Source organism: Lineus longissimus, chromosome 6 (assembly GCF_910592395.1).
Source record: "Lineus longissimus chromosome 6, tnLinLong1.2, whole genome shotgun sequence".
NCBI classification, from domain to species: Eukaryota; Metazoa; Nemertea; class Pilidiophora; order Heteronemertea; family Lineidae; genus Lineus; species Lineus longissimus.
In genome coordinates, this window is record NC_088313.1 from 9066820 (window position 1) to 9081220 (window position 14401).

The following is a 14401-nucleotide window of genomic DNA, read 5'->3' on the forward strand; positions in this document are numbered from 1 at the left end:
ATGTTCCTGAAATCAGATCTGGTAAAACATCAGAGGAGCCATTGCCATTTCACAGATGGACATACAGCATCAACGGCAAAGTTGGAAAGTGAAGTCATTCTGGGTAATGTGGAAGAAAGTACAGCTTCAGAATTTGTCCGATCAAAGGTGTTCCCTTCAATGCAAGATGACGAGATTAAGAAAGCAGCCATTCAAGACCAGTTGATTGTTGAGTTAGGAAATTCGTGGGGGAGAAAAGCAAGGTCCAACAAAGCAAAGAGCAAGAACTATGTATCACAAAAAATGAGAGAATGTGGAAGGTTACTGATTCAACTTCGGGAGCTTGAACCAGACAAGAAGGATGCATCCATGTGGCAGTTTCTAGCACCCAATATGTTTGACCTCTGTGTGAGGGCTGCCATTGAAACAGCAGGTGAAATTGCAAAGGACAAAGAGCTGAAAAATCCAAGTGTGGCCATAAAGAACGGTCACAATCTTGAGCGTCTAGCCGCCATCAAACGGGCACTGTCCATTCGTGAAAATGATGATGTTGGTATCAAAGAGGCAGAACGTTTCCTGACACTAAAGGATACAGAGTGGATTGAAAAGATAACATCCCTGGCACGATCAAATCTTGCAACACGAAAATTTAACAAACCTGCGAATCTGCCCAAGTCCGAAGACATTACGAAAGTTACCGAGTATTTGAAAAACCAGCTGGCTGTATGTTCAACTGATGGTGATAAAAGCAACATGCAGGATTACCGAGAGCTGCAAACCTTGGTCTTGGCTAGACTGATGACCTTCAACAGACGTCGACCAGGGGAAATTGAACAAATGTTGTAAGTTTGAAGAAGATGATCTGCCAAAAATGTTTGAAAGGGGCTGGAAGTTCAAAATGTGAAAGGTCCCATTGTTTCATCATCCCTGAATATGTTATTTGTACCCTATCATACATTATTACAGCAAACCTGAAGACATTCAGAGTTATGGTCGAAGAATGGGACATTATACATTTTTCAACTCCCAGCCCATTATATATTAGAACAAGTGGTGGCCTACAATGCTGTTTCCACTTCTCTAAATCCAATGTAATTTAAACTAACAATTGACACATTGTAAAAGATGATGCTTTATATAGGCCAGGATTAATATATACATGTACAATGGGTTTTGATAGAAGTCATATTCGGATATAACCATTGTCCTCATGATAATTTGTTCAGAACTTCAATACTCCTGATTTCTTAGGGTTACATCATACACCGATAGACCAGATTGGGTCAGTGCAGGTCTCGATACTATCAAAGAGGTTATGACACCATTAGAATCGAAGCTTGTCAAAACTTTGGACATGGTTGAATTGCGAGGCAAGAGGGGAAGGAAGGTGCCTGTCTTGATTCCTGTAGAGTGCAAAGCGCCAATGGCACAACTTATGATGCATCGCAACAGAGTTGGCATTCCATCAACAAACATATACTTCTTTGCGACCACAGGTGAGGGAAGATAATGATTGAAGGAACCACAATAGTTTATTAGTGAAAATTATCATCCTCTTCAAATAGTACCAGTTACAGATATTATTTCTGGAGGAATTGGAGACCTGGCCAAATATGAAATAGCTCATGGAAAGCTGGCACTGTGTTGTCTGATGACTTCAATTGCAAATAGGATGAATGATTACTTGCAATAATTCTTCATTTGGGTAACAGGTGTTTCCCCTTACATGTTAGTTTACCTGAAGCATTTTGCCATTTCAAAACGTTAATAATGACTTACATCGCTTCAGGGGAAGGTTGTTTGCGGGCAGGTGACTGTTTGGATAAAATTGTGCAACGCCTGAAACTTGCGAAACCAGCTGCAATGAAAGTGACCCCCATAAGGAAATACATAGCAACCTTTAGCCAGGTTTTGGACCTGGGCGAGAACCAACTAGAGTGGCTGGCTAACCACCTTGGCCATGATGTCTCAGTTCACAGACAATATTACAGGTGAGCAATAATGATATGATATCAATATTCGTTAGAAAACATTGCCATTTGATAAAGATTTCATTATCATCCCACGTTGCTTTTTTGTTGATAAGTTGCTTCATCATCACTTCAGGTTGCAAGAATCCACCCTTGAAATGGCCAAGATTTCGAAGCTATTGATGCTGGTCGATTCTGGGAAAGGCAAGGAATATCTTGGAAAGAACCTGGATGATATCAACATTGAAGGTGATTCTTTTGATTCAAAATATTTCTAGACCAAACATCTATTCTTTCCTCGCCTCGCCTCTGTCATATCTGGAGTTAAGATAATGCACTGTGCAACAGAAGTTCCTGGTTCATAGAATTAGAAACTTGACATGAGAAACAGCTGTGTCCTCCCCATTTCGAGGAATGTCACCTGAAGAAAAACAATCCTCACATTTCTTTGTTCTAACACTCATTCTTAAAATGTTACAGACCTCTGCTTGCCTGATGAAACCGAGGCTATGGAAGAAGGTACGTAAACTTAAGATTCCATTAACAGTGAGAGTGACCATTCAAAGTAATATGTACAAGACAATTTTGAACGACATGCTTTCTTTAACATTTCTCTGTTGAAGCGGGTCTACAGAAGATCAAATGCCATTTGGCCTAGAACCCGAAACCCTGTTCTTAATTTTTAATGTGTCAAATCAATATCATATTAAACTAAGATCAAATAAAACCAATTGCCATAATTTCCTATAATTCTATTTTTCTTTCTTGATATTTCAGAGGGAGATGAGGATGAAGTTGCCACTGGCATCCCTCCAACCAAGAGGAGGAAGGTCCAGTCCACAAAAGGTATGAGTCTTGTAAAAGAATAATTCTAAAAGTTATAATTAGTACATGTAGGCTATAACGCTGCAATGAAATAAGGAGAGAATGACGAAATACTGCAGTAGTATGTGAAAAACGTCTCCATCCTGCCCCTTGTTTCTCCTACATTTTATTTTGGATGGGTCATTCTCAAGAGAGTATTTCCACTCCAAAATGAGAGGAGCATTGTTTCACATTTGTCCAAAATACCTTCATTAAATACTACTTCATTCGATTCAGTTTCTTTTCATCTAAAGAAGTTGATTTTTCATCTCCTTATGTGACAGTTTGTTACCTTTGTGTATTCATTCACCTTTTCAGAAAATGAAATGGCCAGGGCCATTGTGCTCACCTCATGTGGAGGAAAGATGGATAAAGAGCATGGTATTGTGTCATGTAGTGTTAGGTTTGATGTAGGTCCAAGCAATTACAATTTCCCCAAAATGGCCAATTTACAGTACATTCGACCTCTGTGACCTTGAAAAGTAGGTCAAATCAAAGAAGACCCGGGTGACACATTGAATGGTTGTTAGAATTAGATGTACCTATGATATAAAATTGGTGCCAATCAGGCAAGTCATTACTAGGAATAATGGCATTTTGAAGAATTTAGGATTTGGCCCCCTCCCTGGAGGCCAAACGGCAAATCAGATCGCACCAAACTTCGGTACCTGAGATCACCTGACCAAGGGGTACATGTGTACTTAATTTGTGATCAATAGTCATTGCAGTTAAGAAACGTGCCATAGTTACGGCCTGACGGCGAATTACACCATTTGACCTCTGTGACCTCGACAAGAAGGTCAAATTAAAAACCTGTGTGACATATACTGTATGGTGGTTAGATGTACCCATGATATCAAATTGGTGGCAATCGGGCAAGAAGTTAAGGAATAATCACATTTTTAAGGTTTTGGGATTTTGCCCCTTGGTGGTCAAGTGGTGAATCATATTGGACCAAACTTCGGTCCCTGAGATCACCTGACTGAGGGGTAAATGTGTACCAAATTTGGTATCAATAGTCATTGCAGTTTAGAAACGTGCCATCGTTACATCCTAACGGCCAATTTACACCATTTGACCTCTGTGACCTTGAAAAGGAGATCAAATCAAAAACCCGGAGGATATATGATGCACCTTTGCTAGAAGTACCTACCATATTTTTTTCAAAATTTCCCGACTACTATTAAGGGAGATATTGCATATTTTCACTTTTAACGTTTGGCCCCCTGGTGGCCAAACCATGAAACGAATCTGACCGAAACTTGGTCTCCAAGGTGTCATTACATAAGGGTACATGCGTACCAAGTTTCAACTCAATAGCTCTAACAGTTACGAAACGTGCCCTGCTAACGGACGATGGACGACGACGACAAAGACAACGACGACGACGGACGACGGACGCCACGGTATGGGATAAGCTCACCTCTGCTAAGAGGTGAGCTAAAAAGGGGGCCAAAGGATCTTCGACAGGTTCAAAACCAGGTAGGGGCCTACATTATATGGTTTTTATTTACGTAACATGCATTAGACAGCTCCTTTTCGTTGAGGGGCATTTTCCAGAAAGGAAGAAGTCAGCGTAATTGTTTCATAGTTGGCCAAAATACCTCCATCCACTAATTCAACAGTAGGTATGGCTTAGTCTTTGTCTGGTGTCGTTCAGCCGAATGTTTTTCTATTTTACTAGTATCTCTCTGTTAGTGTTTTCTTTGTTCTGAAGTATAATTAACCCTTTTTAAATGTATGCACTTATTTTCCAGACACAAAAAAGGTTAAAGGCAAAGAGTCAAGAACAGGTATGGTTTAAGCATTAGAGACCAAGCTAGAGGTCATAAGTTGCGTAACAAAGAGTTGGAGGTGTACCGAAAATGGAGACCAAACCTGAGGTGCTTGCACCGAGGTTTTAGTCGGAATTTAGGGTACACCCGACAGGTCTTGATTACACAACCAATGACCGATGGCGAGGTATCAATTTCTATTCTAAAATACCCAACTAACGAGAAAATGCTTGGAGGTCTTGGTTGTCAAACCAAGAATTCTTAGGACATTAATAATCAAGGTATTTTAGAATTCTTATTTAAGCAACCCTAAACTCTTTTTCCTGGCTGTCAGTGATTTTCTTTATTCTGAAGCATAAACATTTTTAACTGTATACACTTATTTTCCAGACACAAAAAAGGCAAAAGGTCAAGGATCTTCAAAAGTGTCAAGAGCAGGTATGATTTTTCATTTAAGTAATCTGAAATTGTGCTTTTTTCTGTATTTGCTATGTTGTTAAAGGGATCAGCACCATTTTTGCCTATCAACTTCAATCTTTGGTTGAGAATGAGCCAAGTCTATTAGTGTTATTCATGTTCTTCAGTTGGATGAGCTTTCATTTGGGCTGGATTAGGAATAGACAATATACCTATTTTATGTTTCATTCGAAGGATAAACAGCTTAATGGTGGTTGCAAGCTGACATTGAGCGGGTATTCTTGACCCAGTGACCTTCGAATTGTAAGCCATACACATTTACATGTAGATAACAATGAATGCAATGAACAATTGCAATGGAAACTTTAATTCTTGAAAAACTTTCAATCCAGGAACCAAGAGGAAGCATCAGGGAGCAGCAGGCTCTGGTTCAGGTAGAGGTATGTTTCATTTCAGTCAGCTAAAAGCCTAATCCTTGGCATGGTTGGCGGGCCAAGTTCTCCTTTCTCACATGAAATTATTTTCTTTGCTTCCCAGGGCTCAAGAACAGCTTAGACTAAATGTAGTATATTTTAACTTTTTATATTTAAACTTACTGGAGTATCCTATATGTCAGATCGCAACATTATAGAAGGCAGGACTGTCACTGCAGTGCATGATACATGTCAACTATCGCATTGTCCTCTATAATCATGTGATCTGACCTACGGTACGCTATGGTAAATGTAATGGATGATACAACCATCGGAGCAGTGGAGGAAAGCAGCCCCTTAGTCCCTTTCATGGATGGTAAATTGAAAGAACTGAATAATGATAATGCAAATTGATTTTCTTATTTTTCATTGCAGGTCGTAAACAGAGGAAAGTTTGATGTCATGAAGTCATCAAAATTTTTTAAAAATTCGAAAACAAAGGTTTAGGAGATAAAAGAGAATATAAGAGAGTAGGTTGGGTAGGATAAACTCGCAAAAATATTGATGTAAGACTGTCAACGATGTATTTTTCACTTCTTCAAAATGGTGTATGTATACTTTTGACCTCAACTGTATTACCATGCATAGTCGCTTTGGGTAGGCTGGAGCATTGCTGAGGGGAAATTAGAATCTCCCGACATAAATTGGGGTGCCTGCCCCTTTAAACTACTTCATGTATCGTTCATTTACATTATGTGTGTAGCTAATTCAGCAAACATGTATTCTGTTGAGAAGTTAACATATTCGTCACTATAGGTAACGAGTTCTTTATTTGAAAAACACTGGAGATGTTGTGGTCTGACTTGATAAGCTTTCGCAGGGAACATGGCTGGTATGGCCTTATTTGTTTGTTTTTAAACTACTTCATGTCTCGCTCATTTATGTGTGTAGCTATTAAATTCAGCAAACATGTATTCTGTTGAGATGTTAACATATTCGTCACTATAGGTAACGAGTTCTTTATTTGAAAAACACTGGAGATGTTGTGGTCTGACTTGATAAGCTTTCGCAGGGAACATGGCAGGTATGGCCTTATTTGTTTGTTTTTAAATTACTTCATGTCTCGCTCATTTATGTGTGTAGCTCAACTCAGCAAACATGTATTCTGTTGAGAGGATAAAATAATAACGAGTTCTTAATTTGAAAAACACTGGATATTGTTGACTTATTTTCATAAGTTTTCGGACTCTGCTGAGTCCTTGGACTTGTGCGGGAAATCCAAACGTTGTTCCAAAACCGTCTTCCCCACTAGGGCCTCTTGGCCCAAAATTTGTTTCCTCACAGGTTCCTCTTGCACGTACCAAAAATTGCTTCCTCGCAAGGTCCGAATGTTTTATTGAGGGAAATTGTCTTCCCGACAAGCTCCTGTTACAAGTCCCAATCTTTATGCGTCTAGAGGACAAGATATACATATTGTAATAGTTTTTTTAGAAACACCTAAAATCACTGGATAGAAATGACAGTAAGAGCCTGTGAGGAAAACCGTCTTCCCCACTAGGGCCTCTTGTTCCAAAATTTGTTTCCTCACAGGTTCCTCTTGCATTTACCAAAAATGGCTTCCTCGCAAGGTCCGAATGTTTTATTGAGGGAAATTGTCTTCCCCACAAGCTCCTGTTACAAGTCCCAAAATTGGTTTCCTCACAGGTTTCACTTGCATGTATTAAACAATGGCTTCCTCACAAGGTAAAAATGTTCGGATGTATATCCATGTTAAGGTAGAAGAGTTATTGTTTCCATGGCGATAATTGGGATCCCAGCATAAAAGATGCAGAGATCAACTTAATTGTAAACCCATCGAGGTAGTTTTTTCCCTCAAAGTTTGTCCTATATGTAGCAAACATTGGATTCCCCATAAGGTTTAAACGATGGGTTACCATTTCTCCTCCATTCTATCCTGCAAATCTTTATGCGTCTAGAGGCCAAGATATAATAGTTTTTTTTAGAAACACCTAAAATCACTGGATAGAAATGACAGTAAGAGCCTGTGAGGAAAACCGTCTTCCCCACTAGGGCCTCTTGTTCCAAAATAGGTTTCCTCACAGGTTCCTCTTGAATGTACCAAACACAGGCTTCCTCTCAAGCTCGTAATGTTGGGATGCGTTTTTTCTGACAAATCCTGTCCTGAAACCCTGTATCCTGCATACAGAAATCAACATGAAAACGTTATGCAGAATAGTGTTTTCCCCACAAGTTTGTCTTGTCTGTCCAAAACATTGGATTCCTCACAAGGAAAGAGGCATAGCAGCATGTTACTCGGGGAGGGGGGGGGGGGGGGGTTAATAGTGATAAAAGTAATGAGTGAGACAGATATTTGGAAATAGAAATAGCTATTCAATGGACAGGCCCAAAGGGCAGGGTGGAAACTACATACAGAGCAAAGAAAACCCCAAAACATACAAAATAATGGAGGAACCAAACACGTTTCAAAACTATGGAATAAATCCAACAAACTTGTCTTTCAAGCATAGCATGCATCAATATCTCTGTTGGATGAAAGTCATGAGTTATTCATTGCTCACAGTACTTTGACATATCCTTCATGATAATGTGGGGAATGAACTTTATTTCCTCATAGGTCACAGCTGAATAGGGACGAGGCTTCTTCCCGGAGACGAGGTTTATCAAGTTGTGAGGAAAAGAGGAACTTTCTCACAAGACACTTAAATTTTAATTGCATTTCCCCACAATTTTTTTCTTCTTAACTCTTTCGCTACCGCAGGGTTTTTCTCTAGTATGGTACCCCTGGCCCGCAGTGTTTTAGGTAAAAACACCAAAAACAACAAGTTTTATTTGAAATTTGTAACTTTTTAATTCATAAAGGTATCAACGAGATATTTACATATGTTGTAGGTTAGACCCGTATCTATCATATGAAATAATAAAATTGAGTTTTTTGGCCCCCCTGACCCCCAAAATCTGGGGTCAATGAGTGCACTTGTTCCAATTATCTGTGTTGTTGCGTGTTCTCCATGGTTTTTACTCTAAAATTGTCAAAGATAACATGTCTAGCAAATGTTTATGATGAGAATCAAAATAAAGATGCCTTTTACAGTAAGTATTTTGTACTTTGGTTCATTATTTTGACCCTTTTGGTCTCAAAAGCCTAAAGAGTCACATAGTCTTGATTTTACGTGAAACCCAAGAAAATCCTAAAAAGCGACCACCATGTCTTTTCTTCCTTCACACCATGTATTTCACTTCAGTGTGTGCCAGAGTTTGAAACAGGGAGTTGAATGCAGAGGTACGTTGCACTTAGGGCACATTATGCTGGTCTCAGGTCTTTTGGGGGGTTGCTCCAGACCATGGTGTTCCGCGTACGGCTTTCGGTCCTTTCGACAATGGGCACAAACGCGAGTCTTGCGTTTGACTTTTTTCCCCGGTGTAGCATCTTGGAAGGGTGTGTCATCTGGCGAATGCTTAGATAGTCGTGATTCCAGACGTTCCACATGACCTACAGTGTCCAACTGATGTTGTCTGATGCCTTTAGGGTCTGGTAGTTCCAGTGCATTTCCTGTCTTCGCTTTACTCAAGATCTTTTCGATGAACTTCATTTTGAATTCTAGGTGCAGCAACTTTTTCGCTTCTGGTTCCCTGTTGTTGAACAGCACAAAGGCATTCAGTACTGCAATGTCAATCAAGTGGAAGAAGAATTTTGACGTCCACTTCAATGACTTCCTTGAATGTCCATAGTCTACTACCATCTGGTCACTTTTATCGACACCTCCCATTCCCTTGTTGTAGGCCAGCACCATTGATGGTTTCTTCACTGCGATCTCAACATTATTTACCTTCCTTTTTTTCCCTGTGTCGATCAAATCAGCATTATGCATGTTACTGATCATAGTGCAAGGCTTCTTGGTCTTCTTTTCACGCCATGAAATTACCGTCATGTTCCTTTTCTGTCTATGGATTATTTCGCCAACACGAACAACTGCATTTTTGACAGCCGGCGGTACACCCTTCCTTCTCATGTCTTGAGTTCCACAAGTGTAAATCTTCTGCTCCATGAGGTGTTCAGTCAATGCCGGACTGTTGTAATATCGATCCATATACAGTTGTCTGTATTCACCTACTACATTTGGATCTGCACCTTCTCGTATCAAATATACAACGATTCGAGGAATGGCTTCGGTCTTGAATGGGTCATCATCTTGATTTCTGAGATACGGTATCATCTTGTCCTCTCCTGTACAGACTATAAAGTTCCAAGTGTAACCTGCTGAATCACACAGCAAGTACGACTTTATACCATACTTTGCAGGCTTGTTGGCAATGTACTGTTTGAATACTAATCTGCCTTTCCACAGGTACAGTCCCTCATCCAGTGACATAACTTTCCCTGGATCGTAGGAATCCATAAACTTTGGAGCAAAGCCATCAATGATTTTTCTCAGCTTGGACAACCGGTCATAACCTGGTTGTCCACGTGGAATGAGGTTGGCATTGTTGTTGAAGTGAAGGAATCTAAGGATATGTTCGAATCTATTCCTTGACATGTACTTTCCAAACACAGGAGTTGCCAAGATCGCCCTTGTAGACCAGTATAGCTTGAGAGACGGTTTTCGGATGATACCCATCAACATGTTTATGGCAATGAACAATTCGATTTCATCAGGTGATGTGGGATACCAGTCCTTCGTGATGAGTGCACCTTCATTCGGAGCAAAGTTTGCAATGGATTGGGTAGCGTACCTGTTGGTTTTGTCACAAACAAGTCTAATAAATGCATCGTCCAAAAATACACGAATGTAGTCATAAACTGTATGCCCAACTCGATCGTCAAGGAGATGTTTGCCTTCAAGATTCGGGCCAGTATAACTCTCAACATGGGGTATGTTATTAGTCTCATACCAAGGCGATGTCGCACGATTTCTAGCTCTGCCTTGGGCAGCAGGCCGTCCCCGATTACCACGGCCTCTTCCCCTGGCTTGTACACCGCGAGCTCGATTACCACGCCCTCCCCTCGTTTGAACACCTTGACCCTGGTTGCCACGACCTCCGCCTCTGACCCGTACACCTCCCCTGACTCGCACACCACGGCCCCTGGCTCTACCTCTTGGCATGGGAGCACGATTTCTATCGGGTGATTCACTTCTACTCCTGGTGGATGCATCACTGTCGTTGTGAATGTCTTGATTGGACCCTGTCCTGACTCGCACATCACGGTCCCTGGCTCTACTTCTTGGCATGGGAACACGATTTCTAATGGGTGATTCACTTCTACGCCTGGTGGATGCATCACTGTCGTTCTGAATGTCTTGATTGGAGTTGTTATCTGTAGGTGCAGACACATTATACCTTGATCCAACTGGGGCACAATGTCCCCGGTTGCACCCTGTCCTGACTCGCACACCACGGCCCCTGGCTCTACCTCCTGGCATGGAAACACGATTTCTATCAGGTGATTCACTTCTACTTCTGGTGGATGCACCACTTGCTTGATGGTCCTCATAGTCACTAAGTTCCTGATTGACATCGTTCTCACTCACAGAATGACCATCACTGTCGTAGTTGACATCGGCGTCGGGTTGATAATCGACATCCATGATGTCATCTTCAGATGCAGGGGCACCATTATCTACATCCATGTCCTCGTTTTCGGATGCAGGTAAGCTTTCAGCTATGCTCATGTCATCATAGGCAGGTTGTAACAAGCTAGAATCTACACACACTTCATCATCCAGAGGACCGTTATCATCATCATCTGATTCACCAAGATCCAAATCGTCATCATCAGAATCAGCATCTATCAGCATCTCAAGTACTTGGCTGGTACTGAATGCTGCAGAGAAAAAGGGGCAAAAAACTGGTAAGGGGCGAGTTCTGCAGCAGTACAGGTCATATTGTGTGCTAATATGATAATATTTGTAGAAATAATAGGTACAAAAACAGTTGGAAGGGTATTTGAAATGCACTCGCGCCAAAGTCCTATGTTCAAATTTCCCGCCATTTCTGGGTAATAAAATGGCAACAATGTCCGCTTCAAAAACTGTTTATACGATCGATATATACTGTTGTAGGCCTTCAAATGCAAATGTAGGGCCTCATTAGTGTCCATTCTACGACCTGTGCAGGGATTCATCATAGAAGAGCCTGGTTTGAGTAGATAGATCGGCATGTTTTAGACGGGCATGAGGATTGAAATGCAATGACATCACGTGCTCACCACATGTTAGTGAGCTACAGGCGATATTATGAACGAACACCCAATGAAACACCATCGAAATTAAGCTTTGGATTACACTTTATCAATGTGTATACTCACCGATACTTGATATCGCCAGATAACAGCGATATTTGCGATAGTTTCACCAGTGCAGACTTCAAATCGAAACTTCAATTTTTCCAATACCACGTGTCCTTGTCGTCTGCTCTTCACGCCGAAGGCAAGGACATATGTTGACGGAAAAAATCACGAGATGGCAGCACTATACATTCTACAGTCTAAGCCTCGTCCAAAGGCGGTGTTATAGCGAGTTATTGAGTAATTTCTATTTATCTGAAGTATGTAGGCCTCCCGGTAAATACCGGGTGCGGGCCAGGGGTACGGGATAGAGGCACCTGGTATATACCGGGTGCGGTAGCAAAAGAGTTAAGGCTCAGATGTAAGTATGTATGTTCGCATCTCTAAAAGTACTCATAAAGTTGTAAACACCTAAAAAAAAGTCTAAATTATGCTTGAATCTGAAAGAGATGCACTGATTTTAATCATGTACTATTGAAGTACGATCTTGTCTTCTTTTCCGTAACCATTGTGGTCTGAAATATTAACTTTGATTAGCGAATTATCGAACTTTGATTGAAGTCCGATGTGTCCGAGTTTGATTCTGCACGGCGCTATGCCTCCCACGGTAACGATCTTTCGGAGCTTGAAAGATCACACTTCACGTCAATATCATGAGTTAGTAATGCATCCATTAGGTTAAATATACATATATTTGTCTTAGGTATTAGTATGAGCATGATTCATGTACGAATTCTAACCTTTTTACGTGAAAATCCAAGGCCTGTACGATGTCAACACTGCGATCTCCGTCAATATGGCCGCACGTGGTTTGGAACCACGCCTTCTGTGTTCTGCATCGGTGATTCATAGGCCGATTATTCATAAACTGTACATTATATTTTGATATAATGTGCTCCGATGATTGACGAATATGATGTTTGTATCCATTTGTGGGTGTCGAACTTAGAAATCGGGAAACTTTGAGAAAGTTTGCGGACTTTTTGAGAGCGTGTCTTCACGTGGCCGGCAGCCGCGATGCAGGGACGTTGTAGTACAAAATGTACGGGGCGCTAATCGCGCATAAATTAACAAGGTTTCGAAAACGAAAGTGGTATGACTTTCGTGTTTTCTCCAAAGCGTTATATACGAATTTCGTCAAACTTCGGGAACTTAATCTTTGATCTCTTATGAACTTAGTTGTGTTTGTGTGATTAGGGTGTCGAACCTGTGACTTTGAGAATTTTGAGCCGATTTTTGGGTGTGGCCCTTCGCGTTCTCCGTTCCGACGTCCAACGTCGTTGCTAGTGTATTTACACATGGATTCTCCATGTATCACAAAGTGCGATACGGCCCCGGTCTTGCACATCATGTGTAGAATATTTCTCATAACTTTTGTTGCAAATCCGACACCCTATACGCATTTTGTATGTATAATATTTGATATCTTACGATGTGGATATCCAAATTTGAGAAAAATCGTATGTGTGGAATTCGAGATATCTGCCTGTAAACTTGGGCTAAATACTGTAAATTCGCACTTTTTGCGATGAAATGCGCGGAAACGATCCCTCGAAATCTTGGAAATTTTGCCTTCAAAGTCCTGTTTAGCCAAATCTGTACATACGAAATTTGATTTAATCCTTCCATTATACCCTTTGGATTGTACGGACTCTGAAATTATATACCTCATTAGGGTGTCGCACTTTGATTTCCGGGCACCTCATTGGCCCTCGCCGCGATCTCAGGACCTGGCTGAAGGTATACAAGCAGGGCTCGGATGGAGGATTTCATTCTTGATCTTGGTATCAAACTGGTCAGATCGTTCTATCAGCAAGGTACGCAGCTCAGCCCTAGCGGCCGCTCGGGCTTGGCCGGTGCGGCCCGCGTGTAAACCAATGTGTTATGCAATCCTCATAAGCCTTTCCACCATGTCGCAGCGATGTGATGCCTTTACATTGATACCACCTAGATTAATCCCTTACCATCCTTTGATCAAGAGTCACACCATCCTATCCATCCGTCGCCCGGTTTAAAGCTGAACTGCCTGATAAATGTTGTGTTATGTATTGCCTCATATACACTGCTTCTACCATGATTTGACTGTCAGCTTACCATTACCAACCACCCGCCGAGTTCCATTAGGATAGCAATGCCCAGCCTACCATGAGATGACCAGTTTAAAGCTGAACTGCCTGTTTTCCGAAGCATGCCTACGTGGTATCATAGGTTTACTGTTTAAAAAAAAAACTTAACCAAGCTGATTTATGTAATCTTTTTCCGAGTAGAATAGCTGGGTTACACTTGGGATTTCAAATGGGAGGATTTGGAGGATGTGGCTGATAAGTACACGGACATGAAGCGGCTGCACAACGCAAAAGAACGACTGAAGAAAACTCTGTCACCATATGGAGAGAATTTCGAAGCCCTTGCAGACTTTAAACAGAAATGTGACGAGAAAGACCGTTTTTTTCATATTTAAGATCAACAACAGGGCCTTTAAATGGTGAACATTCCTTTGTGTTCAAGTCAAGTTCACAGATGGCAGAACTATGTCTCTCTATGGACAGGGACAATGATGGAATATTGGCAGAGGAGTACGCATATGTTGATGGAAAACATGATCACTGTCGAGGTTATATCACCATTACGCTGTGGGTATACCATCCGGTCTTAAAGAGGGTTGTGCGGCTGGCAGTT

The 14401-nt window shown here is 41.2% G+C and overlaps 2 protein-coding genes across 2 annotated transcripts; one reads left to right on the top strand and one right to left on the bottom strand.

The window, feature by feature from the left end:
• Window positions 1-2818, top strand: LOC135489946 (uncharacterized). Its single transcript, XM_064775582.1, has 6 exons — window positions 1-821; window positions 1231-1475; window positions 1769-1970; window positions 2086-2198; window positions 2430-2468; window positions 2727-2818. The coding sequence occupies exons 1-6, from the start codon at window positions 1-3 to the stop codon at window positions 2816-2818; spliced, it is 1512 nt and encodes a 503-aa protein (XP_064631652.1).
• A 5854-nt stretch (window positions 2819-8672) lies between these two features.
• Window positions 8673-9527, bottom strand: LOC135489947 (piggyBac transposable element-derived protein 4-like). The gene has a single exon (XM_064775583.1). The coding sequence runs from the start codon at window positions 9525-9527 to the stop codon at window positions 8673-8675; it is 855 nt and encodes a 284-aa protein (XP_064631653.1).
• Window positions 9528-14401: the final 4874 nt, after the last annotated feature.

Bases quoted from the DNA above. Each gene is read 5' to 3' on its own strand.
- LOC135489947 (XM_064775583.1), bottom strand. From the start codon at position 9,527: ATGGATCGATATTACAACAGTCCGGCATTGACTGAACACCTCATGGAG.
- LOC135489946 (XM_064775582.1), top strand. From the start codon at position 1: ATGTTCCTGAAATCAGATCTGGTAAAACATCAGAGGAGCCATTGCCAT. The intron at 1,476-1,768 runs GTGAGGGAAGAT...ACATCGCTTCAG, and splicing joins ATACTTCTTTGCGACCACAG to GGGAAGGTTGTTTGCGGGCA. The intron at 1,971-2,085 runs GTGAGCAATAAT...TCATCACTTCAG, and splicing joins GTTCACAGACAATATTACAG to GTTGCAAGAATCCACCCTTG.